This window comes from Onychomys torridus, chromosome 19 (genome assembly GCF_903995425.1).
Source record: "Onychomys torridus chromosome 19, mOncTor1.1, whole genome shotgun sequence".
Classification (NCBI taxonomy): Eukaryota; Metazoa; Chordata; class Mammalia; order Rodentia; family Cricetidae; genus Onychomys; species Onychomys torridus.
Window position 1 is genome coordinate 32,515,637 of NC_050461.1, and position 25,917 is coordinate 32,541,553.

The 25,917-nt window shown below is 45.0% G+C and overlaps 1 protein-coding gene across 1 annotated transcript in view; it reads right to left on the bottom strand.

Moving 5' to 3' along the window:
* The window catches only part of Slc2a12 (solute carrier family 2 member 12), a 57,523-nt gene that overhangs the window by 28,167 nt on the left and 3,439 nt on the right, over nucleotides 1-25,917 (bottom strand). The window contains exon 2 of the mRNA XM_036168673.1: nucleotides 8,099-9,439. Within this exon, the coding sequence (XP_036024566.1) occupies nucleotides 8,099-9,439 (1,341 nt within the window). The remainder of the gene's footprint in view (nucleotides 1-8,098; nucleotides 9,440-25,917) is intronic.

Sequence of the window (25,917 nt, forward strand, 5' to 3'; positions counted from 1 at the left end):
CGAAGTTTATGCCAAAGCTCTACAGTAAGATTTTGAGTATCGAAATGGAATTCCCCTATGGTATGTTTTCTTTAGGAAAGAAAAAGAAATCACAGCACAGATATAGACATGAGTTGCTAGCTCTTTGCAAAATAAAGGGCAAATTTTCAATTTTTTTTTTATATTTTGGCTCTTCTAGACAGGATTTCCTTATCTCTTGGATGTCCTGGAACTCATTGTAGACCAGGCTGGCCTTAAACTCAGAGACCCACCTGCCTGCCCCTGCCTCTTTTGAGTACTGGGATTAAAAGTGTGTGCCACTAAAGGACAATTCTTTACACTAGGAAAATCTCTATCCCCAGGCCACAGTGGGATGTTATTGTTCGTGTCAGGAGAGTTGATTCAGATGCTGGCCTCTGTCACAGCATGACCCAGTCTCCCATGTGACACCCGAGCCAGGCCTTGGAGCTGCCATTTTGAGTTAGACACTACGGGATGGGCGAGAGAGTTCATCCCTTTCTCGCATCCTAAGCGCCTTCCATGTCAGCTTCCCCATCCAGGAGCAAGCACTACTTTGGACCTAGAAGATCTCAAAAAGACTAACTGCTCCATGTTGTGGCAAAAAAGCAAAGGTGCCCAAGGAAATCCAGGATGCTCTTTGGCACTTAACAAAAAAACATGCCCTAGCTGCCTCCCAGCTGGTTCTGAGTGTGACTGTCTCCCAGCTTCTTTGCTTATAGGCAAAAAAATAAAAAAATAAAAACAAAAACAAAACAAAACAAAAACAAAAAACCAGATTTTTGAAAGTCATGCTCAAGTGAGGTGTTGTTCTGCACAAAGCCTCGGGATGGTGCCTGGCAGCAAGAGGACTTGCTCTGGCTGAGTAGCATTCCAAAGTTGTTGGGTCCTTCACCCACCCGCTAGAGCTGACTCTGAGCTGCACTACATCCTAGTTTGAATGCCTTTTCCCAGCTCCCTTCACAATCCAAATGTGACCTGGCATGATTTATAAGCAGAATTATAATAAGGTACTCACATTAAAAAGGTCAGAAAGAAAAAAACACAAGACCCATATTTTCTTTTTCCAGGAACACATGATCTACTAACTGTTCTCCAATGAATAAGGCAAAAGGAATGTACAGAAGCAATGCAAGCTGCCACGCAAGGACTGACTTGTACTGCTGCACTGTCGTCCGCAGTAGGCCTGTGCTCTGTGGCATCCTGAACACACTGGCTCACCTGGCATGCACCGATCCTCTCTAGCAGATGCCACATTCCTATGCCCACTGACTAGGAACAACTGAGAGTAGAAAATGGCTCGTAAATCAATAAATGAAAGGTCTGGGATTAGAACTCAGGGTTTCTACCTTTTAACTCAGACTCTTCGTGTCCTGGAACTGAGTAACTCTACATGAGACATTAATAGCTCATACAAACACAGGCCTTTTAAGAATTTGAGGGGCTGGAGAGATGGCTCAGAGGTTAAGAGCACTGGCTGCTCTTCTAGAGGTCCTGAGTTCAATTCCCAGCACCCACATGGTGGTTCACAACCATCTGAAATGAGATCCGGTGCCCTCTTCTGGCCTATAGTCATACATGCTGTATACATAGCTCAGTGGTAGAGCACTTGCCATGCAAGGCCCTGGGTTCGATCCTCAGCTCAAAAAAAAAAAAAAAAAAAAAAAAAAAAGAAATTTGAGTGGGTTCATAGAGATTTTTGGAAGCTTCAAAGGTAGGAAAGATTGGGATGAGTAGAGAGGGAAGACACTACATGTGTTCTGTGTTTCTCGACTAGAGATGGGGGGAAGAGTGGAAAATAAAGAAGCCCTAAGGGGTGAAACATCACCTCACCATGCAATGCCTGCATTTCACTGACTGCGCATGTACGTGGAGTTTCAATGTCCCTCTGTGTGAATGATGGCTACAGAGTGCTTTAGTCTCCAATGTAACTAACAACACAGATGCCCTGATACAGTTCAGGGAGCTGATAGAAGGCCCCAAGAAACTGAGTTTCCCTTTCAGGAATGGGTTAAATCACGGTAGAGAGTATGGAATGAGCCAAAGAAACCTGGGCCTATAGACTTTAACCTGTGTGACCTCAGAATCTTTTGCAGATTCTTACTTCCTTTCCATAAAGAAAAAAAATTACTATCTTTTCAGAAAGCAGTTGATTTCTCTGATACAGTGTAAAGTCGGCATGTAAGGAAGATGGAAGGGTGTGAGCAAGACCTGGAATGGAACTACTTGGATACGCTCTCAGTGATTTAGTAATAAGAAGGTAGGGATAGCCGGGTGGTGGTGGTACACACCTTTAATCCCAGCACTCGGGAGGCAGAGCTAGACGGATCTCTGCAAGTTCGAGGCCAGCCTGGTCTATAGCGCAAGATCCAGGACAGCTCCAAAACTACACAGAGAAACCCTGTCTCAAAACCCTCCTATCCACAAAACAAAACAAAACAAAACAAAACAAAACACTGTCTCAAAACCCTCCCACCCCCGCAAAGACAAACAACAACAACAACCCATAGGACTACGGCAGGATGGCAGAAATAGGAAAAAAAAATCAATTAATACAGGATCCATTGTTGAGGGAAAGCCCAAGTATTTGGTCACTGACTGGACTAAGAAAAACCTCCAGAATCAACCCTGAGAGGCTGCAGGTGTGGCAATTCTGTGGAACAAAAAACGGGGAAGTGAAGGTGGGCCCTGATGTAAGAGGAGAAAGAATTCAGCCTCGGCCTTGCCCTGTTTGGCTGCTGGAGAAGCCCTGAAGTAGAAAAGTCTCATACCCATGGAGGCGAGATGGAACAGGAAGCCATGAGTGACCAGAGAACTGGAGATAAGTGAGACCCCTCAACTTAAGAGAGATAATTAACAACCTGAGAAAGCAAACACAAACGCCTTCACAGTGCATTAGTCAAGAACACCTCTTAGTTTTCTAGCTAAAGAAATGAAAGCCATGAGATACTAATGAAATGACCTCACCTTGTTTTATAAAAATGGATAGAATGAAGGCTAATTAACGTCTTGATTATTTATAAAATGTGTCTCAAACCAAAGGATTAAATTCAAAATCCTTAACCTTTTGAAATACATTTTTCTATATTCACATGTATTCTCTTTTAGTCCATAGATTATATTATGGTGATTCTTTGCTGCAGCACTTTAGCTAAGATGGGACTACATTTCCCAGAATCCCTTTCCCATACCATCATGGGTGATAGTGTTCAGGAAGACAAATCTGCATGAGTTTGGAAGCCCAAAGTAAAGCCACAGGCCAAGCTTGCTGGTTAGTGCTAGGCCCTCAATACCACTGTGGTTTAGCCTCCATGCCACATGACACCGTGGGTCTCCTTATTGAGAGTAGGAAACAGGAAATTTGGCCAGATCTGCCTTTAAAACTTCTCTAAGGCCAAAGCCAAGCACAGGAGAGACACAGCCATTTCTCTGCAGATGGCCAGTGTCCTCAGAACTGATGTGAGAAGACATGAGAGCAGGCTGCGGTTCCCTCCCACACACTCCTAGTTTACTATGGCAAGTTCAGTAGATTTAACTTTTCCCTACTCTGGTTTAAGCTTCTCTTTCCACCCTGCAGATATTCCGGGCCATGATTAAAAAAAGAGACCATAGCCTTCCGCAGATGTCTCTACCAGCTTACCGCCCCCCCCGGGGGGGGCTTATTAAATCTTTTCCTTTCCCTCTTCCTAACCTTTGCTTCTTCAGCTTCTCCCAGGTATGTGATGGTTCACTGGGCAAAGCTTCTACAATCCCAGGGTTCATAGAGTGAGATGCAAGGTGGAGGCAGGAGGGGAATCCCTAGATGCTCATGGGTCAGATGCCTTGCCATATGCAACAGCAAAGTAACCAAGAGACTCCATCAAGAAGGTAGGTGAAGGCTGCCATCCCAGGATGTCCTCTCACCTCTACAGGAATGCTGTGGTACACAAGGTCCAGCACACAAACAAGAATGCAAGAGCACATGTGAATACATGCACAATCACACACACACACACACACACACACACACATACACACACACACACACACATACACAGTGACAGGGTGTACTAAAAAATCTCAATCTGCTCATCACCCGGAGTGATCCCACCCTACTGAAGTTACCCACATGGCCATGGATAATGACCCTGGCCCTGCTCCACCTGACATTCCTTTAACTGGCTGTACTGTGCACACTGGGCGTATTCTGAAGGGTTCACTAGCATACTAGTAAAGGTTGGTGACACTGTTGAATGTGTCTCAGTATTTAAACAGGCATCATGACAAAGAAGGAGCCTACAGCTTCACCAGACCCTATATTAGGCTCCCAGAGCCTGTCCCTGAGCACCACCATAGCACCCAGAACTATGCAGCTCCAGCTGGTAAGTTTAAAAAAAAAAAAAAAAAAAAAAAAAAAAAAAAAAAAAGAAGAAGAAGAAGGAAGGAATGTCTAGCTTGTTTATTATTATTTATTATTATTTTGGTCTTTGCTGTATCAGCTGAACTTGAATTCTAACTGATGCACATGTTCAATATTTTTCTAAAGTTCAGTTATCCAAGTAAATATATATCAAAGGCTTTAAAAAGATCATTATCCTTTTTCCCCCTGGCAGCTTAGCCTTAAAAAAGACACACACTTACCTACCTATAGCAGAACTTCAGAAGAGAGAGACTGTGTCTCAGGGCGGGGGGGGGGGGGGGGGGGCGGGTTGTATTAACAGCCCAATGAAAGTATGAAAGACTATTTTTATTCACTCTTATTCCCAATGCCTCTTCAAAGATGGGACTGAGCTAAAAATAACTGACTGCTGTGTCTGAGTTTGGAGTGTCCCCTATGTGTTGAGAGCTTGCTTCTGGCCTACCATGAAGTGCCATTAGAAAGTGGTGGACCCTCTTAGGAAAGCCACTAGGGGGTACACCCTTGAAGGAGATGTGAGAATCCTCGCCTCCTCCCTTCTTTCTGTTGGTGTCAATGAAGAGAATTCTCCTCGGCTATGCACTGTCTATCCTGTCACGCACTGCCTCTCCATTGGCTCAATGGCAAAAGGGACATGTGATCCTAGACGGAAAACTCAGACATGGTGAGGCAAAAAGAATCTTCCCTCTTTTTAAGATGATTTTTAGATATTTTGTCACGGTGATAGAAAGCCATCTAATTCCTTAACATTTACTATCAAGACCAAGGGGAAACTGGATCCACCAGCTGAGGACCAAGCCCTAGCACATATGAGCTACTGGAGGGGGTAGCCCTTCATCTCCAATACCTAACACTAAGCTTAAAATGCATTTAAAACTAAAAAGAGCAGAGCGCACTTTAAGGGGACATAGAAGGTAACTAACAAGGGACCTTTTATTGTTTCCAAAATCAAACTGGATTTCCTACAGAGGGGACCTCTGTTCTAACGCAATAAGATAGTAAGTGACATGCTGGGGTAGAGAATGCACTGCATTCAAAATATCCCAAAATCTAGAGAGAAGGGTGACATGATGTTAAAAGACTCTACTGGTGAATAGGTTTGTCCATGTCCTGAGTGGCTCGGGTCCCTGAACCCTGGCTAGGGGCAGCAGAGAAATGAGGAAAAGACAGACACACAGACACATGTACAATGAAGCTGGGGCCAGAGTAGAGCAGAGGTTCTCTAACCATTGGCAACCTGGAATCTCAGGGTGTTTGTTATGTACAGGATGTGGGACAGGGGAGGTTTAGCTAGTCTCTGTAGGGGTCTCTGAAGGTGAGCAGTCCCAGGCTGTAACCATCAGGGAGGAAGAAGCTACAATAGCTAGGCATCACACACACTGATCAATGGTTCATAAACACATTCCCAGCCTTCTGAGGAAAGCCTTGCCTGCCCCAAATGGGTAACAGCTTTGACAATTTACTATGAGCTGTTGGTATCTGAGCCCTGGACAGGCCTTGCTCATGTCAAAATACACATTTATTCATTCAGGACTTCACTCACTCAGGGCTTCCTCTACTCCCTACATAGGTTGATTCCAAAAGTTCAAGATCAGTGACTCTCTATGACACTGTGTACTACAACATCACTTCTTTCAACTGAAGAGGGTTTCTAAGTTAAAACCATGAGGGCATACCTGTTTTATGCTTTTACTCAGATTCTAAGGTAACTCTTGATATTTCGAAGAATTGGATAAAAAAAAAAGTAGCTATATAAAAGAAACATTTTTTAGTTTCATGATAAACATAGAAGACAAGAGATTCTGGCAAAGAAAGCCAGTATATCCATAACCATCATGTAATGTTTATCAGATGGACAAATCTCACTGTGCTTGCTTATACAGAAAAAAATTACAAACAAGGTCAAGTTGTTCTTTGGTATATGACAACACTCATACCTTATTCTCCTGTAGAATATGAAGCCTTTCTTGAAATAAAAATAAAAATAAAAATGATGCTTCACCAACTGTCATTAGTTAAGAACTAGAGCCATCACATAAGTATATCATGAGTGAACAACTTTCTGAAAATAAGCTATATATGTCTTAATAATCAGGATCAAGAATGAGACAGAATAATCAGAGGCTAGGGCATAGTAATATTTACTCTCTGCTCCTTCACAGCATATATGGGGAGGTCTACCTACCTATGCTGCCAGAAGATTGCCTCTTCTTGGCTACCCAACCTAGTTATAGCTCCTTAGTCCTCAATTGTCTCAGCTGACTTGGCACAGTACAGGATCTACCAGATCCCTGCCTTCCTACCTGTCTGGAATTTGAAAAAAAAAAAAATCCTATATAGAAACTGATATTTTAGAAGTAGGTGTAAAACTTAAATAATGAGGTAATAGAATTAGGGAAAGAAAGGCTAATGCAGCAAGTTCAAGAGTATTAATTGACGGAGATCAAGCAGGCCAACTCTACTGATTGATGTTAAGAGGGCAACACAGGGGCTGTACCATAGGCTAGTCCACCAGTCTCTTGGAAGATAAGAACAAGATCTGGCCTGTTCATGACTGCTTCCCAGCTTCAAGCATGGCTCCTGGTCAGTTAAAATCAAGTTCCCTGACAGACATCACCTGAATACATAGCTAATGAGTTAGCAGTGAATGGCTAGAGCATGTCTTCGTTCTAGACACTCCTCCACATGGTGTTGGAGAGTGACATTCCCCCACAGAATCCCTTCTTCAATGGCGAGCCTATACATGCCTCTTGGTCTGGAACTGTCAATAGTTCCCTTTACTAGAGAAGATTTATCACCTTGATCCTTATAGTTAGTTTCAAAACTAACTCTACTAAATGGAGGGATTGAAGAAGGGTGGAAAGAGGGAGGAGAAAGAGAGGGAGGCAAGGAGAGAGAAGGGAGTCGGAGGATGATGGAATCAGAGATAGGAGTGTTAGAGAAACACTACTCTTGATTTTAAGCATTTTTTTCCCTAGTGACCTGTACAAAAGGTCCTCCACCACCTCCCTACAAAATGGTTGAGACTTCTTGTGAGTCAAAAGACTACAGAACAGAAACAAACAACTATCTTAGCTCTGAGTTTGAACAGTCCAAGTCTAGAAAATGAAAGACACTTGCAGGTAGGTGTCTGTAAGTCAACTTGGATTGTGTTGTATGGGACTAACTACACATTCATTCTCCCATTTAATGAAAGAGCAGGCAATTCCCCAGAAAATTGCCCTAGTAAATAAAACTTACTCAAAGAAATTCTTCTTCCCATCTCATAGTTCACTTCTTATTCATTATTACTGGAATGCATCAATCATCATATCTTTCAGAAAATCTAAACAATTAATTGTTTTTCCTTCCACCCATAAAGAGATTCATGGAATACAATGCAACCTCAATAAAGTTGCATTCATAAAACAATGAATCTCTTTCCAGGTCTGATTCACCCCTGGTCAATTGTGCTAAAGTATGCTTCTGTAAAGAGAATAGTGATGAGTAACTAATGCTTTGAACAAATATGAGCTTTGTGCTTTTCAGAAACAAGTATACACGAGGCCCATCTTCCTCCTTTGCAGCACATCAGGTACCACTAGCATGCTCATTTGCTTCCTGTGCCTACATGTGACAAGACTCTGAGTAGATTGCTCGAACTGATTAAAAGCAGTGCAAAACAATCACCAAGTGAAAGAGCAAAGGAATAAATGAAGTACTTACTGGGTCCTAGACCAATTGAAAAAGCAGCGACATAAACAAGCAAGCTGGCCAAGGACAACCATTTGTAAACAGCTGGGACAACAGCAGGGTCTGTGACTATCTGGTGTTCTGTTTGGCTCAGTCCAGCATTTGGTAAAGATGTGAAGGTCAACTCCCCTTTCTGGTCCACGCCACTTCCCATGGGCATAAATGAGCCCTTGCTGTGGGGAGTGACTCCTTTAAAGTGTTCCCCAAGACTGCTGTTGCTGGTTGACAGGTTCCCTGTTGCATAGAACACAGGTTCCTCTAGGGACTGGTTAAGAGGACTATGGCTTCTGCAGATATTGGTGAAGTTCATGTTGATGTTGAGATTCACAATACCCATGGTCAACAATGAAGCAGCCATCACAGAGGAGCCAATGCAGAGGAAGGTTTTGCTACCAACATGGTCCACCAGGAGGGTTGCTGGGATGGTGCTAACCACCTTGACCACTCCAACCCCAGTGGAGGCGAGGCTAGCTGCCTCATTGCTTTGGAAGCCAACAGACTTCAAGACAGTGGATGCATAGAATAGTATATTTGGCTGGCCAGTGGTTTGTACAAAAAATACCAGTGTCAGACCTATCATGATTCGGGTCCTCATGTTGTCCTTGGAGCGAAACAGATCCCAGAAAGTATACTGATATTCATCTTTCAAGGAAGATTTGATCAAAGTGAGTTCTTCGGTGGTGTCTGAGATCATTCTTAACTTCCCGAGAACTTTGCCAGCAGCTTCTTCTTGTCCTTTCATTACCAGAAATCGAGGACTTGGAGGAAGAAAGTACATTGCAGTGGCTTGCAAAAGCCCCAGGGGAATCACAAGACCAAACATATACTTCCAACCATTGGAGACATTGGCAAACATGTAATTTGAAATGTAGGCAAAAAGGATGCCGATAACAATCATCAGCTCGTTCAGTGACACAAGAAGGCCTCTTCTGTGCTGGGGAGCAATCTCTGCAATGTACACACAAGTGGCAATGGAAGACAACGAAATAGAAACCCCTACAGCAATGCGTCCCATGATCAGAACTGTGTAGGACAAACTCATTATCAAGACCAAGCTTCCAAGTCCTAGGAGACAGGAGGACAGGATGATAGTGAGCCTTCTTCCATACCTGTCAATCAGCACACCTCCAGTGAGAGAGGCCAGGAAGGCCCCAATGAGGAGGGAGCTCACAACCATCTCCTGTTCATGGCAGGTCAGGGCTAACAGGGTCCTGATTTGAAGAAGAGCCCCCGAGATGAGCCCAAGTTCGTAACCCACCAGGAGGCCGCTGATGGCCGCAGTGACAGATGTCAGGAAGGTAAACATGCTGCAACCTGCAACAGAAAAAGAAACCGTGAAATCAGTTCGGAGAGGCTATTCCTAACATGCCACATCCTAATGCAGACTTACCGTTGGGTCAGGCTTTCATAACACTGACCTTAGACACACATACACACAACCATGGTAAAGTAATACACCATGGTAAAATAATGTACTAGCCCAAAAGGATAACTAACAACAGAAGGAAAAATCTTTTTTTTTTCCTTTTTCTTTGTTGTTTAGGAGTCATGGAGGCGTTTATGAAGTCTGGCTTCCTTCTGGCTAGGATGTTGGTATTGTTTTTAGTTAAGAGTAAGTAGTTGCAAGATAAGCAGCTGGCAGATAATAAAGACTAAACAGAAAGGGTACCAGCTACTGTGTGCCTTTGGCATTAGATTAGATGTCCTGATAACCTGCTTGTCCCAGCCCAACCCAGTTCTTGAAAGACAAACCTCTGAGGGCAGATAGGAAGGGAAGGGCCTCTAGTAGGAGGTGAGGCTTCCTGGCTCTGTGGGGCCCACAGAAACCAGTCCCCCAGTCTCTTGCCTTCACCCCTCAGTGGCCACCATCAGGCTGTATTTGACCTTTGCCAGTGCTCATAGGAGTCTTGGAAAAAGGAGCAGAGGTGGGAGGAGGTGTATTTAGCTCAGTGGGTAGAGCTCTTGCCTAGCAAGCTCAAGGCCCTGGGTTCGGTCCTCAGCTCTGGAAAAAAAAAAGTTGGATTCTTGAACATAAATGCTTGAGCAAAGTCAAGACTGTGTTAGCAATAAGGAAGGGAAAAATGGGTTGTAGGGCGTGCCGCCCACAATGCCTGTTGCTCATGAGAGGAAGAAGGAAGGTGGAATGCAACAAAGGGAAACAAAGGGGAGCTGGAATTCTTTTTAATGTAAAATCTTAGGGAAAAGAGAAAAAAGTGAACAGTTATTAGTTTTCAGCAACAGGTATGCAGATATATAGATATATGTAGATGTATATTGACACACACACATATATAGGATCTTGTAATGTGACAAGACCAAACAGAACAAAACAGGAAGTGGTGGCTGGGGTTATATATAGTGATAGCCATTTCTAGGACAGGACAGAGAAGCTCTTGTCATGTCTCGGGAGCAGTAAGAAGGACTGCACACAGTGTGTGTGCGGCAATATGAGCCTGCCAGTAGGGAAAGACAGAGAGTTGAGATAGGCACAGAGGAGGCACCTATCTAAAGTGTAGGGTAGAATCCATGGGGAGACCTTTCATCGTGTTCCAAGTATCATGGGCTGCATACCCACTGAGTAAGTCAGAAAGCATGAGCACCACAGTTTTCTTGGTGTGGGAGATGCTAATGCTTCAGTAGGGAGACTAAGTCTCCAATGACCATGACTGGTCACTGGTCCCAAGGACATCATAGACAAGAGATGATGTTAGCTCGGATTTCAGTGCTCAGGTAGAACTGGGGACAAGTCAACAAATACAAGACTCCCTGTCAAGCCAAAGAAGTACCCATGCCTGCAATTTCTCATGAATCAGAGGTGGACAAGTGGGTTGGCACCTCAAGTGGCCCTTCGATTGAACAGTTCAGTGGATGCTTCTACAATACTCAATATATATAGGTAAGTTTGTATAGACTGCCTGGTGCAACATATCCTAGGAAAGGTCAGGAACAGAACTGTTTGTACATAGTAACAAGAGACAGGAACATCAGAAGATTCATTTTGGACTCACTAAAATGTTTTCGTCATCTCCCCTGTAAGGTAAAAATGTCCAAAAGGAGCTGGGCAGTGGTGGTATACGCCTTTAATCCCAGCACTCAGGAGGCAGAGGCAGGTAGATCTCTGTGAGTTCGAGGCCAGCCTGGGCTACAGAGTGAGTTCCAGGAAAAGGCACAAAGCTACACAGAGAAACCCTGTCTTGAAACAAACAAACAAAAATGTCCAAGAGGGAAACTGAGTACCTGTAGATCTGAAGCACCCCGGGGCAGATCAAGGCTGGAGAGATTAGCAAATGTGGTGTTTAAAAGCAAGGGAATGGGTGAGATCACTTAGGAAGACAGAACACAGGGGAAGAGGTGGGGCTAAGACTGGGGACCTTGAGACCTCCAACACAAGGGCCAGGAACAATTGTGTAAAAGCAGTAAAACTGAGCTGGGTAGGCTGGGAACAAGTACGTGGGCACAGCTAGCACAGGCTGAGGGAAGGCCATTTTACTCTGCCTGGGTTTGGAAGGGTGCCATTTTAAAAAAGCTATTCAACCTGGGCATGGTGTTGAGTGCATTTAATCCCAGCACTAAGGAGGCAAAGGCAGGCAGATCTCTTGTGAGTTCAAGGTCAGCCTGGTCTAGTTCCTACATAGAGGAACCTTGTCTCAAATGAACAAACAGACAAAAACAAAACAAAACAAAAATAAGCAAACAAACAAAAAAAACCCGAAAAACTATTCTGCTCTCCTGAAATAAACAGGTCAAATTAAGGGGATCCAGTCACTTCACATCACAAACAGCCAAGGTATTTAGTGGAATATGTAAAGTGGAAAACTAAAAATCAATAAATAAATAGAGGCTGGTGTTGAAAGTCAGTTGGTAGCATGCTCGCCTAGCATGCTCAAAGCCCATGGTTCAATCCCCAGAACCACATAAAAACTGAGTTTGGTGCACATGCCTATAATCCTAGCACTCTGGAGGTATAGGCAAGATGATCAGAAATTCAAGGTCATCCTTGGCTACATAGAGAATTCAAAGTCTACCTGGGCTACAAAGATTATGTGTATAAATAATAAACAAATAAAGCCATGAATAGTAAGATGAGAGAATAAGAATAAAATAATCCACATCAAATAAAGGTAACTTATAAGGATTAAACCATTAGATTAAAACTGAATCAGTAATTAATTTAATCAGAAAATAACTATTAAGCACTATTACTTAGCAGGCACTTTTCTAGGTGCCAAAATACATACAAATACATTCTCTCTCTCTCTCTCTCTCTCTCTCTCTCTCTCTCTCTCTCTATCTCTCTCTCTCTCTCTCTCACACACACACACACACACACACACACACACACACACACACCATGAAATAAAACAAATATGGTCTTGGCCTTCAAGAAATTTAACCACCTGGCGACATTTCTCTTATTTATTATGTTTGTTTTGTTTTACCATCTACAAAATGACTTAGGCTCTTACAGATCCATTTATGTCCTCAGTTTCCACACACACCTTTTCCCCAGGTAGTCTTAAATATTCCCATCAGTAAATTTCTCTACTGCAAAGTGAATCAGGTGAAATCCTCATAACTGGATAAGTATGGGTGTATTCTCTCTCTGTCTGTCCCTCTGTCCCTCTGTCCCTCTGTCCCTCTGTCTCTCTGTCTCTCTGTCTCTCTGTCTCTCTGTCTCTGTGTGTGTGTGTGTGTTAGGAAATATGGTATGTGCAAATATTAAGAACAGAGGACAACTCTTGGGAGTCAGTTCTCTCCTTGCATCTTGAGATATGGGGATCAAACTCGGGAATCTAGGTTGTGTGGCAAGTGCTTTTTACCTGCTGAGGTGTCTTGCCAGCCCAAGCACATTCCATTACCCATGCTTCCTTTTGCCATTATTGACTTTAGCTGTGCTTGCGACGTGGACTTGTGTGTATGCGTGTGTTTGTCAGCTGGTCACTGGCCTTTGATGGATGCGACTGGTAACCCTGGAGAATGAAACTCTGGAGGCAGCCTAGGTGAGGCAGCAACAAGGGTGATCGCAGGGACGGGTAGCAGGTAGTGAAATTGACAGCTGAGATGACTTGGGGAACAGATTATCGCTGCTATCATCCCCTTCCTTGCTTTCCCCTTTGGTAGATGGAAAAGAGTGTTTTCCTACAAGGGGGGCTTCTGGTGATTCAAGAGCCCCCTCCGCTGATGCTCTGCAGGGGATGGAGCGGGTAGCAGCTTTGGGTGGTCTGGCCTGGGAAGAACTCCTTACAGAAGAGGGGCCTGGCTCCTGCTGCTACTTTCTACACTTGGATTGTTTGTCTCTTTCCTTAGCCAGGGCACAAAATACTGAGAAACAGGAATATGTATAGAGAGAGGGTCTGGAAGCCATCCCGGTTTGTCAATGTCCTTGAGACCTGGAACACTGAGGATAACTGTGCAGGGAATAATGATAGCATTTCTCTATGAATTGTTGAAACATTTTACTTTAACCTGTGTACATCACGGCGTATTATTCTCTCATGGCCCTTCTTTCTATTTTGTCTATCTCTGGCCAATTTGCCATTAAAAGGATAAAACCTTGCAGTAGGCTATTCTATGACCTCAGCCCTGTGTGGGGAGAGCTTCCAACGGTGGGAAGAACCAGGGACTTAGTTGTTTAAAATCTGAATTGTCCCCACTGTGTGTGTTTCAAGGTGCACTAGCCCAAACTGTTATCTTCACCTTACTGCAGGACCTATGACAACTAATGTTCTAGTTCAATCCTGAGGCTATCCCATTGGGTTTGGAATACTCGTTCAGTGTATAAATAATGCTTTCAAGATGGCCACCCATGACTTCTCAAGACTTCCAGCAGAGAACATTTCCTGGTACTGCTTTCTCACATCAAATCATGAAGAGACACACAGAGTGGCCTCTCTTTGGGCCTACTTTTGGCTAATGATGATGATAGGAACAAAATGTTAGCCTATAGATGCCAGGAAGTAGACAGAACTTTTCCAAGAGCTCTGGCCATGAACAGAACAAAATTGGATGTAGCCGGAGGTGATGGCAGGAGACAGAGTCTGTGTTTGTCAAAACACAAATGGAAGAGTTTGGGGGCAGGTGGACGGTTCGAGAAGTAGCCAGGGCTAGGGCAGAGAAGAAGAACACCCAAAATTAATACAAAAACAAAACCTCAACAACAATAACAAAAACCATTCCCTGGGGTCAAGTTAAAAGCTGGCTGCCAGCATCCCAAAGCATTTTGTCACGGCCCTGCTTCCCGGTTCCCTTCATTCACATTGTTGTTCTCCATGAAAGTGCCACAGGGAATTCTCAGCTTTCTAAGTTGAGGCAAGCGGAGGGTAGAAAACTCATGGCAGACATGGGGACTATGGAGACCCCCCGCAGGCTGTTGGGTTATGCTCGTCCCTGTGTCTTCTGGCTACTTTGCTGGAAGGCCCACACCTGCACTGGAAAAGTCTTGATGCCTTTTGATGCGGAGAGGAGTCCTTCCCAAGGTGCTCTGAAGAGGTGGTCACAATCAAGAAGCCGTATGCAAAGGAGCTCTAACACACACAGCCAGCTGACAGGCGGCACTGGGCAGGGGACAGCAGCTCTGGCTGCCACAACAATAGCCTCACTGTCTCTGCTCGGCCGTGAGTCACATGAAACCATGACTGTGGCCCACACTCTCCACACGGGATGCTCCGTTTTCCACAATATTTGAGTTTCTGCCCGCTTTCCTCTTCCCTTTCTTCCCCAGATGCCAATCCCGGCGTATGTACATAATGGGCACACAATAGCTACTTGCCACCTCACTAAATCCCACCGAGGGCTGAAAAGCAGGCACACACAGGTTTCCTTGGCAAGCAGCCAGGTGATTATACAGCTTGACCAACTGTGAAAGCTTCTCAGATTTAAGGAACCCTCCTCCATGCATTGTTCGAGAAAAGCTTGCCGTTACCCCTCAAGCAGCCTGAGCCTTGTGTTCACGGCTTTCTATGCCTGTTCGTCCTGGGTGCCTTTGATCCCAACTCATCTTTCAACAGCCACCTCAAGAGCCCCAACCCCCACCCCTCGGAGGACCCTCTTTAGTGCTGATGCTACCCTGCTTAGCTGCATTCTGCCGCCTTGGGCAGCCCCTCTGTGCAAAGAAATCTCCGCCGGCCTGTCTCATGAGACACGCTGCTTCCTGGACCTAATGCACCCTCACGTTTAGGCGGAAAAGTTAACTTGAAGGCCAAGCCCTGTTCGCCACGCTTCTCTGGTCTCACTCCTAATCTTCTGCACCTGGTAAGACGATCAGGGTTTGCTGATTCTGAATAGAAACAGCACCGCAAAACGCTCTACCTCCATTTCCCCCTTCACACTGCAGCATTACATACAGCTCACATGCAGAACTCTATAATTACATACCTGCTTGCTATCTGACTAGCATACTGCCGGCATTTCCAAAACATTTCAGAACAATTATTAGCTTGTTAATATCACACCACTGTGGGGACTCTAAAGTCTTGTGTGTATCTGTATTGCAATAACATGAGACTCATGTGGAGGCCTGTCCTGTGTGACAGCCGGCCGGCCTGCCCACACTTGCGGCTCGCAGTTCCCTCTCAGGGTCCAGGCTTTCAAATTCTACATCCCTCTCCAAGTAGCAAATGCTCTGGCCCAGTTATACATCATTTACTGCTTCCAGAAACTTCGACATTCTTTCCCAGACTGGTGTGGCTCTTCACACTACACCATCCCTCACAAACCATCAGTGTTCATCTTTGCTCTGTGTTCCAGGAAATCTTATTCATCTTTGAGGCTGTAGCTCATCTATCTCCACTTCTTCAGAAGCTCCCAGACTTCCCTTCTTAGGCCAGAAATGCTGACAGCAAGAGGTTACATAGCCTCGGCATAGAGGCCCTACCTAGGATGGCTCACAATGGAAGGAGTCTGGCTTAGCCGGAAGTCTGTGGCACATGAACTCCCAGAGGCTGAGCGTACACAAACTTTTAGAGACCACTTCCACGGAGACCTGTAGTGTAGAGTTCCTAAGCCCCAAGATGCTGCTGCCTTTGGGTCCTGTGGTATGTGTGGTGATCCTGTGGCGGTACATATTGGGCACTGGCTTTACATCTAACTCCTACAGGCCTTCTCCTTACCTACACCTCTAAAAGTCTCTTTAGCACACAGCAAAATCCAGACCAACGGAAACTCAACCTCCTTCGACAGCTACCGTAGATTGACTTTTCCAGGAAGGAGGAGAGCGCTACATTGCTTGCTTCTTCGTTCTTCCAATCCCAGGTTCGACGTGGTGGTACGTTCACTGGTATCCTTTCTGGAAACGAATATTCTCTCTATTCTATTGGCAAGAGAGGTAGGTACTGTTTGCCACTTGTAGCTTAGTACCTGCCTACATTTGGATTTACTGTGGTATTGACTATCCCGTCCAGTGTGGCTGGAAGTGTAACTTCCTTTCCTTCTTCCTCCCTCTTGTCTCCTTTCCTTCCTTCCACAGCTTCATCAGGATAAGCCGAGATGTTTGCTTTTGTGAAAATTTCCACGTACTTGTTGAGTCCTTTTGCTCAGAAAACAGTTCTTCTACTATATTCCCGCCATATTATATATTACTTACACATGTTCTTATTCTCTTCCATGTCTATCTTTGTACCTATCCCCTCTAACTGTTTTCTTCTACCACATCATGGATTCAGAAAATCAGTCTTCTGTGGGGTTTTATTCTTTCCGCTCTCTACATGCCTCGTGATGGCCAATTCTCACCTCCGGTTCACCAGCTCTGTCTTCACCTCTGCCCACTCATCCTCACCAGATGTTGCCATGGTTTGAATGTTGTTAGTCCCTTAAATGTACATATGTTGGAGGGCTGATGCCAGTGCAGTAATGCAGGAGGTGGTTATTCCAGTAGGAGGTCCTTAGGTCACAAGAGACCTTGTCAATGTGAGAGAATACTGATATTGTAGAACGGGTGTTTTTGGTTTTGGTTCTCTCGCGCGCTCGCGCTCTCTCTCTCTCTCTCTCCCCCTCCCTCCCTCCGTCCGTCCCTCCCTCCCTTTCTTCATTTTTTTTTTTTTTTAAAGATAGAGTCTCACATAGCCCAGGCTGGTTTCATACATAGTTTGTAGCTAAGGATAACCTTGAACTCCTGGATCCTCTTGCTTCCATGTATCAAATGCTGGGCTTACAGGCATGCACGGCCACACACAACTCCTGGGTGAGCTTTGGTGTGGGCAAGTTCTTACACATGCCTGATCCTGACCTTGTGTTTCTTTTTGACTTTCAAGTTTGTTACAGGATTTTTTTTCCCCCATACTACATGTGCTGCCAACATTATAACCTTTGGATCCACACAACTCACCAGACTAAGGGGAGGTCCTCAGCCTTGAACTTCCAGCCTCTAAAAACATAACCTAAACAAATAAAGCTGGCCTGCCTCAGATATTTAGTAATAGTTAAACAGCCACCTAATTAAGGTTGTCCATTAATTTTTTAATAATTCATCGTTATAAAAATTACTTTGAGAGGGGCTGAAGAAATGGCTCAGCAGTTAAGAGCACTGACTGCTCTTCCAGAGGACCCGGGTTCAATTCCCAGCACCCACATGGTAGCTCACAAGTATTTGTAACTCCAGTTCCAAGGTACCCGACACCCTCACATAGACATACACACAGGCAAAACACCAATACATATAAAATAAAAATTAAAAAAAATTTAGAAATTATTTGGAGAACAAAAATATGTTTCTAAAATTTGTTTCTGGTAAGTGAGGAAAAAACCTCATTCTTCTCTATTGTATTTGGAATGTACTGGCCAATTACCAGATTTTCTGATTTTTTTTATTATTTTTTAATTCACAATCCAGTTATGATGCCTTTTTACTATAAGAACCCTGAGACCTGAAAACCTGGGGCTTAACACATCAAGAAATTTATTTCAATTCCAAATGTAGTCAATGAAGATGCCTCTGTTGGGTTTGGTGTCTCCAGTGATTCCTCAGCTTTCCCCTGCCTCCCCCTGCCTCCCCCTGCCTCCCCTGCCTCCCCTGCTTCCCCCTGACTCCCATACCTCCCCCTGACTCCCATACCTCCCCCCTGACTCCCTCTGCCTGCCTTCCCCTACCTCCCCCTGCCTCCCCTGCCTCCCATACCTCCCCCTACCTCCCCCTGCCTCCCATACCTTCCCCTACCTCCTCCTGACTCCCTCTCCCTGCCTTCCTCCACCACCCCTGCCTCCCCTGCCTCCCCTGCCTCCCATACCTCCCCCTACCTCCCCTGACTCCCTCTCCCTGACTTCCCCCACCACCCCTGCCTACCCTGCCTCCCCTGACTCCCATACCTCCCCCTACCTCCCCCTGCCTCCCTCTCCCTGCCTTCCTCCACCACCCCTGCCTACCCTGCCTCCCCTGCCTCCCATACCTCCCCCTACCTCCCCGACTCCCTCTCCCTGCCTTCCTCCACCACCCCTGCCTCCCCTGCCTCCCCCTGCCTCCCATATCTCCCCCTGCCTCCCCTGCCTTCCTTTCCCTTTCTTCTGCCTCCCCGTGCCTCCCCCTGCCTATCCCTGCTTCCCCCTGCCTATCCCTGCCTCCCCCTGCCTGCCTATTTTAAAGCACAGATGCTCTCTCCGGGGCCCCAGCCAGACTTGAGGAAGTCCTGAAAATCAGAGAGATGAAAAAGGGAAGAGCTGGGCTGTGGGGGAAGAGCTGGGCTGTGGGCAGAAGCTTGGAGAAGTCAGTTCCTATGGAGCTGCTCTCCTTGACCCTTCCACCATGGAGACGTCCGGTGGGACCTCGAGGAGTCCAGCGTGTCTCTCCTGGGCTCATGTCAGTGTCGCGTCTTCCTGTTACTGAGTGTGGTACCTTACTCACCGACAGCTGTGTCTGGTTTCCAGTGCTCCAGCTACTTGCCTGTGTTTCTGTGTCTACACGGGTTTCAACAGATGGTTAAGAGGAATTTGACAGGGGCTGGAGAGAGGGCTCAGAGGTTAAGAGCACTGACTGCTCTTCCAGAGGTCCTGAGTTCAATTCCCAGCAACCACATGGTGGCTCACAACCATCTGTAATGAGATCTGGCGCCCTCTTCTGTATACACAATGATTAAATAAATCTTAAAAAAAAAAAGAGGAATTTGACAGAAACATCCCCACAGCCGTCCTGCCTCGCCGGGAGCCATGGTAAGATAGGGATGTTTGAAAGTCCATACTGTCTAATAAAGAATTCCCATGAGGGACTAGTTAACAGGTTTGTTTGGTTTTGGTTGTGGGTTTTTTGTTTGTTTGTTTGTTTGTTTTTGGTTTTTTGAGACAGGGTTTCTCTGTGTAGCTTTGTGCCTTTCCTGGAACTCACTTGGTAGCCCAGGCTGGCCTCGAACTCACAGAGATCTGCCTGCCTCTGCCTCCCGAGTGCTGGGATTAAAGGCGTGCTGTTCCTTTTGTGCTTTGTAAATCTTTAAACATGGGAAGAACATAAATGATATAATCCTATAATGGGAGCAATTTTAGAGAGACATCTTTTCTAAAATTTAGGACTGGGTGGTCACATAGGCCTTGAGAGAGCGAGGGGCTCATGGGGGATTCTGCCAATGGACAGATGGGCCAGGGAGACAAAGAGAGACAGGACCCAGATACTTCATATGAGAAGGGAAAATCTCGAGAGAGAAACAGGGAGGCATCAATAAAGAAGGGCTAAAAGTCCAAGACCTAGGTGCAGTGGTAGAAAAGGCTAGAACACACTGTCAGTTCGCAGGGACTTGTGGGAAAAAAAGCCAAGGGTATAATTTGGTGAGGGACTGGCCTGAAGATTTTAAAACAACAAGTTTGCAATAAATGCCCTGCAGTGGCTGTGACAACAGTTTTAAGAATGTGCCTGCATGATAGTCTGCTGAGCTCATCAATTTCTGCAGAGCCTATGTGGCTGGGATCTGAGAACCGGGAAGGGAAAGGCTACAGTGTTCTTATAAGCTATAGTGAGGATCAAACCAAAATTCTGCAGCTGTAAGGGAAGGGCAAGAAATCAGGGAAAACAAAGTTGGGGCGCGGGGAGTGGGGTGGGGCGTGGTCAGAAAAGTCACAGTCCCACAGAGACTGTGTGCCTGAGGGCTGGAGGCTTGAGGATGGAACCATGGGGGGTTGAGCCCAGCTTGACTTTCCTATTGAAAGTATGGTGACCTTGGAGAGCTGGAGAATTTGAAGTCACTCCGCTGGGCTTTTCTAAACTGATGTAGGCTGTCTCCCAGGAGTTGCGTCTGTCCAAGTTCCCCTGCAGTCCTTGCCTGCAGCTCCAGATACCTCTGCTGACTTCTTTCCCTGCTCCAGACCTGCTGCTCCCACCAAACGGAAATCCTTGCCACTCCCTGAGTGCGCCATCCTCTTTGATCCAGTTTTCTAGCTGACTTATTCTCTCCAGTTAGAAGGCTCTACAAACTATTGGCTTCAGTTTGCAGTTACACTTTTTTTAAATGTATACGTGTGTGCGCACATGCGCGTGCGTATCTCGACATCAAGAGTCTCTGTCATTGTTCTCTACTTGTTTGGGGGACATGATACCCCTTCTTTATTGCTTCTGATTTGGAGCTCTAGACCACGGCCTTGGACCTGGTCAGTTTTTAAATAATTGTTTAACAGAGTAAATTTTAGACCCATGTGACAACTATACAGCATCCAAAAAAGAAAGATAGTTGTTCTTACTTAAAAAAAAAAAAAAAAAAAAAAACAACAACAACAACAACTGCCGGGTGGTGGTGGCGCACACTTGTAATCCCAGCACTCAGGAGGCAGAGGCAGGTGTATCTCTGTGAGTTCGAGGCCAGCCTGGGCTACAGAGAGAGTTACAGGACAGGCTCCAAAGCTACAGAGAAACCCGGTCTCGAATAACCAAAAAGAAAAAAAAAGAAAAAAATTTGAAAAAAAAATAGAAAAAAGTGTACACACACACACACACCACAGAACTGTAGACAAATATATCACAAGAACATCTGTATATCTAACATCAAAAGACAGGTCCACTGTCCAACAGTCCCTAGTTGCTCAGCATGACATTAGGCCATGCATAACTTTTATATTTTAGATGAGTTGTTAAAAATCCATAGGCAGGGGTACTGTGCTAGATCCTTTCTTACCTTGAAGCATCACAGAATGTGTCTCTCATACAGTACATGCTCAGTACATTTCTGAATGCAAATCCTCTTTTGTTGACTCCAAGAAGCCCCCCCCCCCTTTTTTTTTTTTTTTGGTTTTTCAAGACAGGGTTTCTCCGTGTAGCTTTGCACCTTTCCTGGAACTCACTTGGTAGCCCAGGCTGGCCTCGAACTCACAGAGATCCACCTGGCTCTGCCTCCCGAGTGCTGGGATTAATGGCGTGTACCACCACTGCCCGGCCAACAAGCCCTTCTTTATTCATCCTGTGCATTGACCAATCACATGCATACCATGTGTAGCCCTGACTTGGGCACAGATGGTAAACAAAGCTCATCTCGATGGTCAGTACCACCAGCCTTGGTGACTCCAGTGAGCACTGAGTTTCCCAGGATACCACTGGTGACAATCCTTTTGCTATATATGCAGCATCTCTGATAGTCATGCTATAATATAGAGAGGCATAATTCCTACCTATTATGAATTATTCAGAACTTTGCAAGCACTGTCAGTCAGCTCAGAGCTCTGATGGGTAAAACAATATGTGTTATTTATGAATTTATGATATCCTTCATGCCTCTGCATGTGCACAGGCTTGGGGGGAGAGCGTGGCAGGAGGTGCATGTAGAGGCCATAAGACCACCCCAGCTGTCATCCTCAGGAATGCCCTTCGTGATCAGGTCTCATTAGCCTGGATCTCACATTTAGATTAGACTAGCTGGCTAGCAAACCCCAGAGATCCTCCACCTCCCCAGTGCTGGGATTACAAGTACATGCCACAGAACTGGGAATTTTTACATGGATGCTGGGAATTTAGCCCAGGTCCTCATTTTACCCAGCCCAAGAACGTAAAATTTTGTAAAGGAAAAAAAAAAAAAAAAAAAAAAATATATATATATATATATATATATATATATATATATATATATATGAACATGAAACTAAGGGAATTCTCTGAAATAGAATGCTGTCAAGTTTTGGATGAGCTTAACCCCCAGTTCTGGATTGGGCAGGTCAGGAAGTTGAAAGAGTGCTGGTTATATGATTGATCAAGATCCAGGATTCTGTGGTTGAAGTCCCGCGCTGCCCCCTGCTCTCCCTATAACATGGGCAACAGGGCACTTTGCCTCTCCCTTCCAGGTTCCTGGGGCTCAGAAGTGGAGGTACAGGCTGGAATCAGGGTGCCTGATTAGTTAGTGGCTAGACATTGACAAGATCAGCAAGAGTCAAGAGTCTCTCTTCCTCTGTGACCTCGGTCACAGGATGAAATCCTATGACTCAGTTTCTCATGCTGCAAGAGTGACTGTTGGATGGCAGTATGTGGGGAGTATCTGTCAGCTGTTCTTTGCCCAGTTTCTGCATGTGAAATGGGGTTCATCTTACTCCAGTGGTCATTATGAGATTAGAAGGGATCTCGTGGGGGGTTGGAGAGATGGCTCAGCGGTTAAGAGCACCGACTGCTCTTCCAGAGGACCTGGGTTCAATTTCCCACACCCACATAGCAGCTCCAGTATCCAACACCCTCACACAGACATACATACAGGCAAAACACTAATAAAATTTTTTTTTAATTTAAAAATTGAGTTAGAAGAGACATTGTCATTGAAGTACTTGGCCCATGATACTCATTTCACAGAAGTCCTTTTAATCTGAATTGATGTAAAATGAAATCATGTGGGTATTTTTGAAAGGTGCTGCTCAAAAAAAGAAAAAACCTACAAAGGCTACATTCGACACCTATCAAAACCTACTTGACACCTATCAAAGGACAAAGAACTCTTTCAGGCCTCAGATGGGAAACAGAGAGTGGGTTTATGGACCTCTGAGCCTGGTAACAGCAACCATGCCTACCAACCAAATCAGCTCTTGTGATATGCTCTGTCCTACTGGAAGGAGCCTACACCTGCTGGCGCCTGAAGATTCATCTAGTAATGAGTAGTAAACACAGGAAGGACAGGAACATGCTGCACTCACTCACCAACATGCAGACAGCCAAAATTACACTATAGGAAACTACCGGGGTAAACCATTTGACGTATTCAAGAACTAGCAAGAGAGATCAAGGCACAAGGCAGTGAGAGACAGAGAGAGACAACCACACAAGAGATAGTTGGCACCAATCACCAAGTATGGACACCACATGAGTCTCATTCAAATAAAGCATACTTACTAAACTATGAAAAAAAAGTAAAGCTTGAAACAGTTTCTTACATGATATCACAGGAAATAAAATGATGCCTTATGTCCAGCATAATAACCATGCCTTTTCATAAATTTATGAATTCCCTTGTTTTGAAAACCCACATCCCTGAATAATGGAGTTGCATTACAAAACAAAACAAAACAAAACAAAACATAACATAACATAACATTTTTTTCTATGATTTTTTGCCTTGTGGGTTTCTACAGTTTAGTTCCCATTGGAAATAAAATATTTTATTAGCATGGGAATGCTCTCTTGCTGTGCAAATTGATCCTAATTACAACTCCCCCTCCCATTCTTAAAAAGTCTTACACATCTGAAGCATCTTAAGATGCTATTTCAAGCAGGCTTCCAAATCAGCTCGCCTCATAGCTCCCAACTCCAAGGTCCACAAAAGTGCAGAAACATTGTGTATGAAGTTATGTGGACATTGCCTATTGCCTGGGGCAGTGTTAATAGCTGACTCACAAACTTCTCAAGAGAAAACATCTTCCACAGTGGAGTGTGAAGTTAAATTGCATTTGTTTATCAAGGGAAAGAAATTCCTATAAGTCCAGTAAAAGGACTGTACTTTTCTCCCCAACGCTTTGATAGAATTCTATAAAATAGGTCACTGTTCAAATACAATGGGACCTGCTGGCATTAGGATTATGTGATAAGCTATTGAAGTCTTAATGCTTTTGTTCAAAGTACATAAATAACTAGTATGTCACCGAGACATAGCCATTTAGCAAACGTACATATGAACATGCTAAAAGGTAGAAAGGACAATGATGCCAGTGAACAAAACCAAACCAGAACGACATAGAAAGAGCTCACAGAAGTTTATGATTTATGATGCTGGTCGTCTGATTCCATTTCAGCTGAGAAGTATTTTGAGAGCATTTGGTGTCTGTGACTGGAACTGAAATTGGATATTTTTTGAGGGACTACAAGATGAGAAATTGTCCTCATTTGGTATTTTGCAGAGTCCTTGGGGAAGATTGAAGGAGCTACGCAGCTCTCCCCTTTCTCCCCCCCCCCCAAACTTGGTGCTTTTTAAGTATTTGGTAATGCACTCCTCTGGCCAAGACTGTTCACAAGGAAAAATTGACATAGTGAGCTCTGACTACTCACCATCAGAATCTTATAAAACCAGTTCTTGCTCATACACTCTGGATAAATAGCCGCTTCAGCTCAGCTGTGGAAGCTCATTGCTCACAGATGGAGGGCTGTGTGGGGCTCTCAGAAGTTTTTAACGAGGAGGCTAAATAGTGCTTGGGTTCCTCTTACTGAGCAAATGTTCCCTAAGAGCCATCTTTCCCAGGCTACTTGTACAAGAAAACTAAAATCTAACAAGTCTAAAGCTCCATGTCAACTTAAGTGGATTTCTTTGTAATTATGCACATCACAGTATTTGCTCAGGCTGCTCCATGGTATTTTGAGAGCTACATCCATTGGCTAGGGAAAGGGCGCGCACACGGAGAAGTGTCCACTGGAACACTCATAAGGCATGTTCTCCCAAGCTCACCTGAGAGTCCCGTCCGTTACCACCAAGCACGTCCCTGGAATCTGCTGCTTCAGCTACTGTGGCAAATCTGGCAAAGAGCAGGGCAATGTTGGTAATATTTAACACCTGGGACAGGGCACTGGCCTATCAGAAGGGACCCTGGTTATAAAAACCAGTTCCAGCATGCAGGTGTATGTCGGCACAGTCTCGGCCTGCGCAGGTGGCTTGGCTGGTTGTTCTTGCCCTAGCTATGGCCATGTCTGCCAACTCCCTGCCACAGCCTGTGTGCCTGCCTTTGCTGCTCCTGGGGCTGCACTTGGCCCAGGATCTGTGGCAAAGGGACAAGGTCTCTGCATTCTCTCTGGGTGACAGCTTGTTCTTAGAAAGGGACAAGAGCATTCCACTTTCTATGTGTGCCTTGGTGGTAGAGCAAATCCCAATATCCCCTTCCTAGGAAGTCCTCTAGGAGCCATTTTCTCAAGCCTGACATCTAGCTGAAGTCCCAAGTTAGAATTCTGGCTTGATTTCCAAGTGAGGTTAAAAAACATCAAAGAGGAGCTGGCTGGCCCCAAAGGGAGGTGTTTGCCTTTCAAACTGGTCTGATCCTTATACCGAAGGCCTCTAGTTCTTTATAAATCAATGTTCCCAAATCCTATCATTTCCTTATGTATGCCCACAATTTGCTGTCGGCATCCATTTGTTAAATACCTGGTTTGACGGTTCAGTAATTTTGTCATTTTAAAAAAAAAAAAATATTACATTTACTTATGTAGTGTGTGTGGGGGGGGGGTGGGCGGGGTGGGTGTGAGTGTGTGTACTTCATGGGCACTCATTATATTTTTGCAAGGTAACAGACCTATCGTTCCAATCCATCTTCTCACAATCAGAGGTCTACATCAAGCCCAGCTGGTTGGCCTGATTCTCTCCTCCCTGGAAATGAGTTGGTTCCCCACAAGTTTCTTCCATGAAGACTCCCAGGTGGGCAGCCCAAGAAAGCCAGACCAG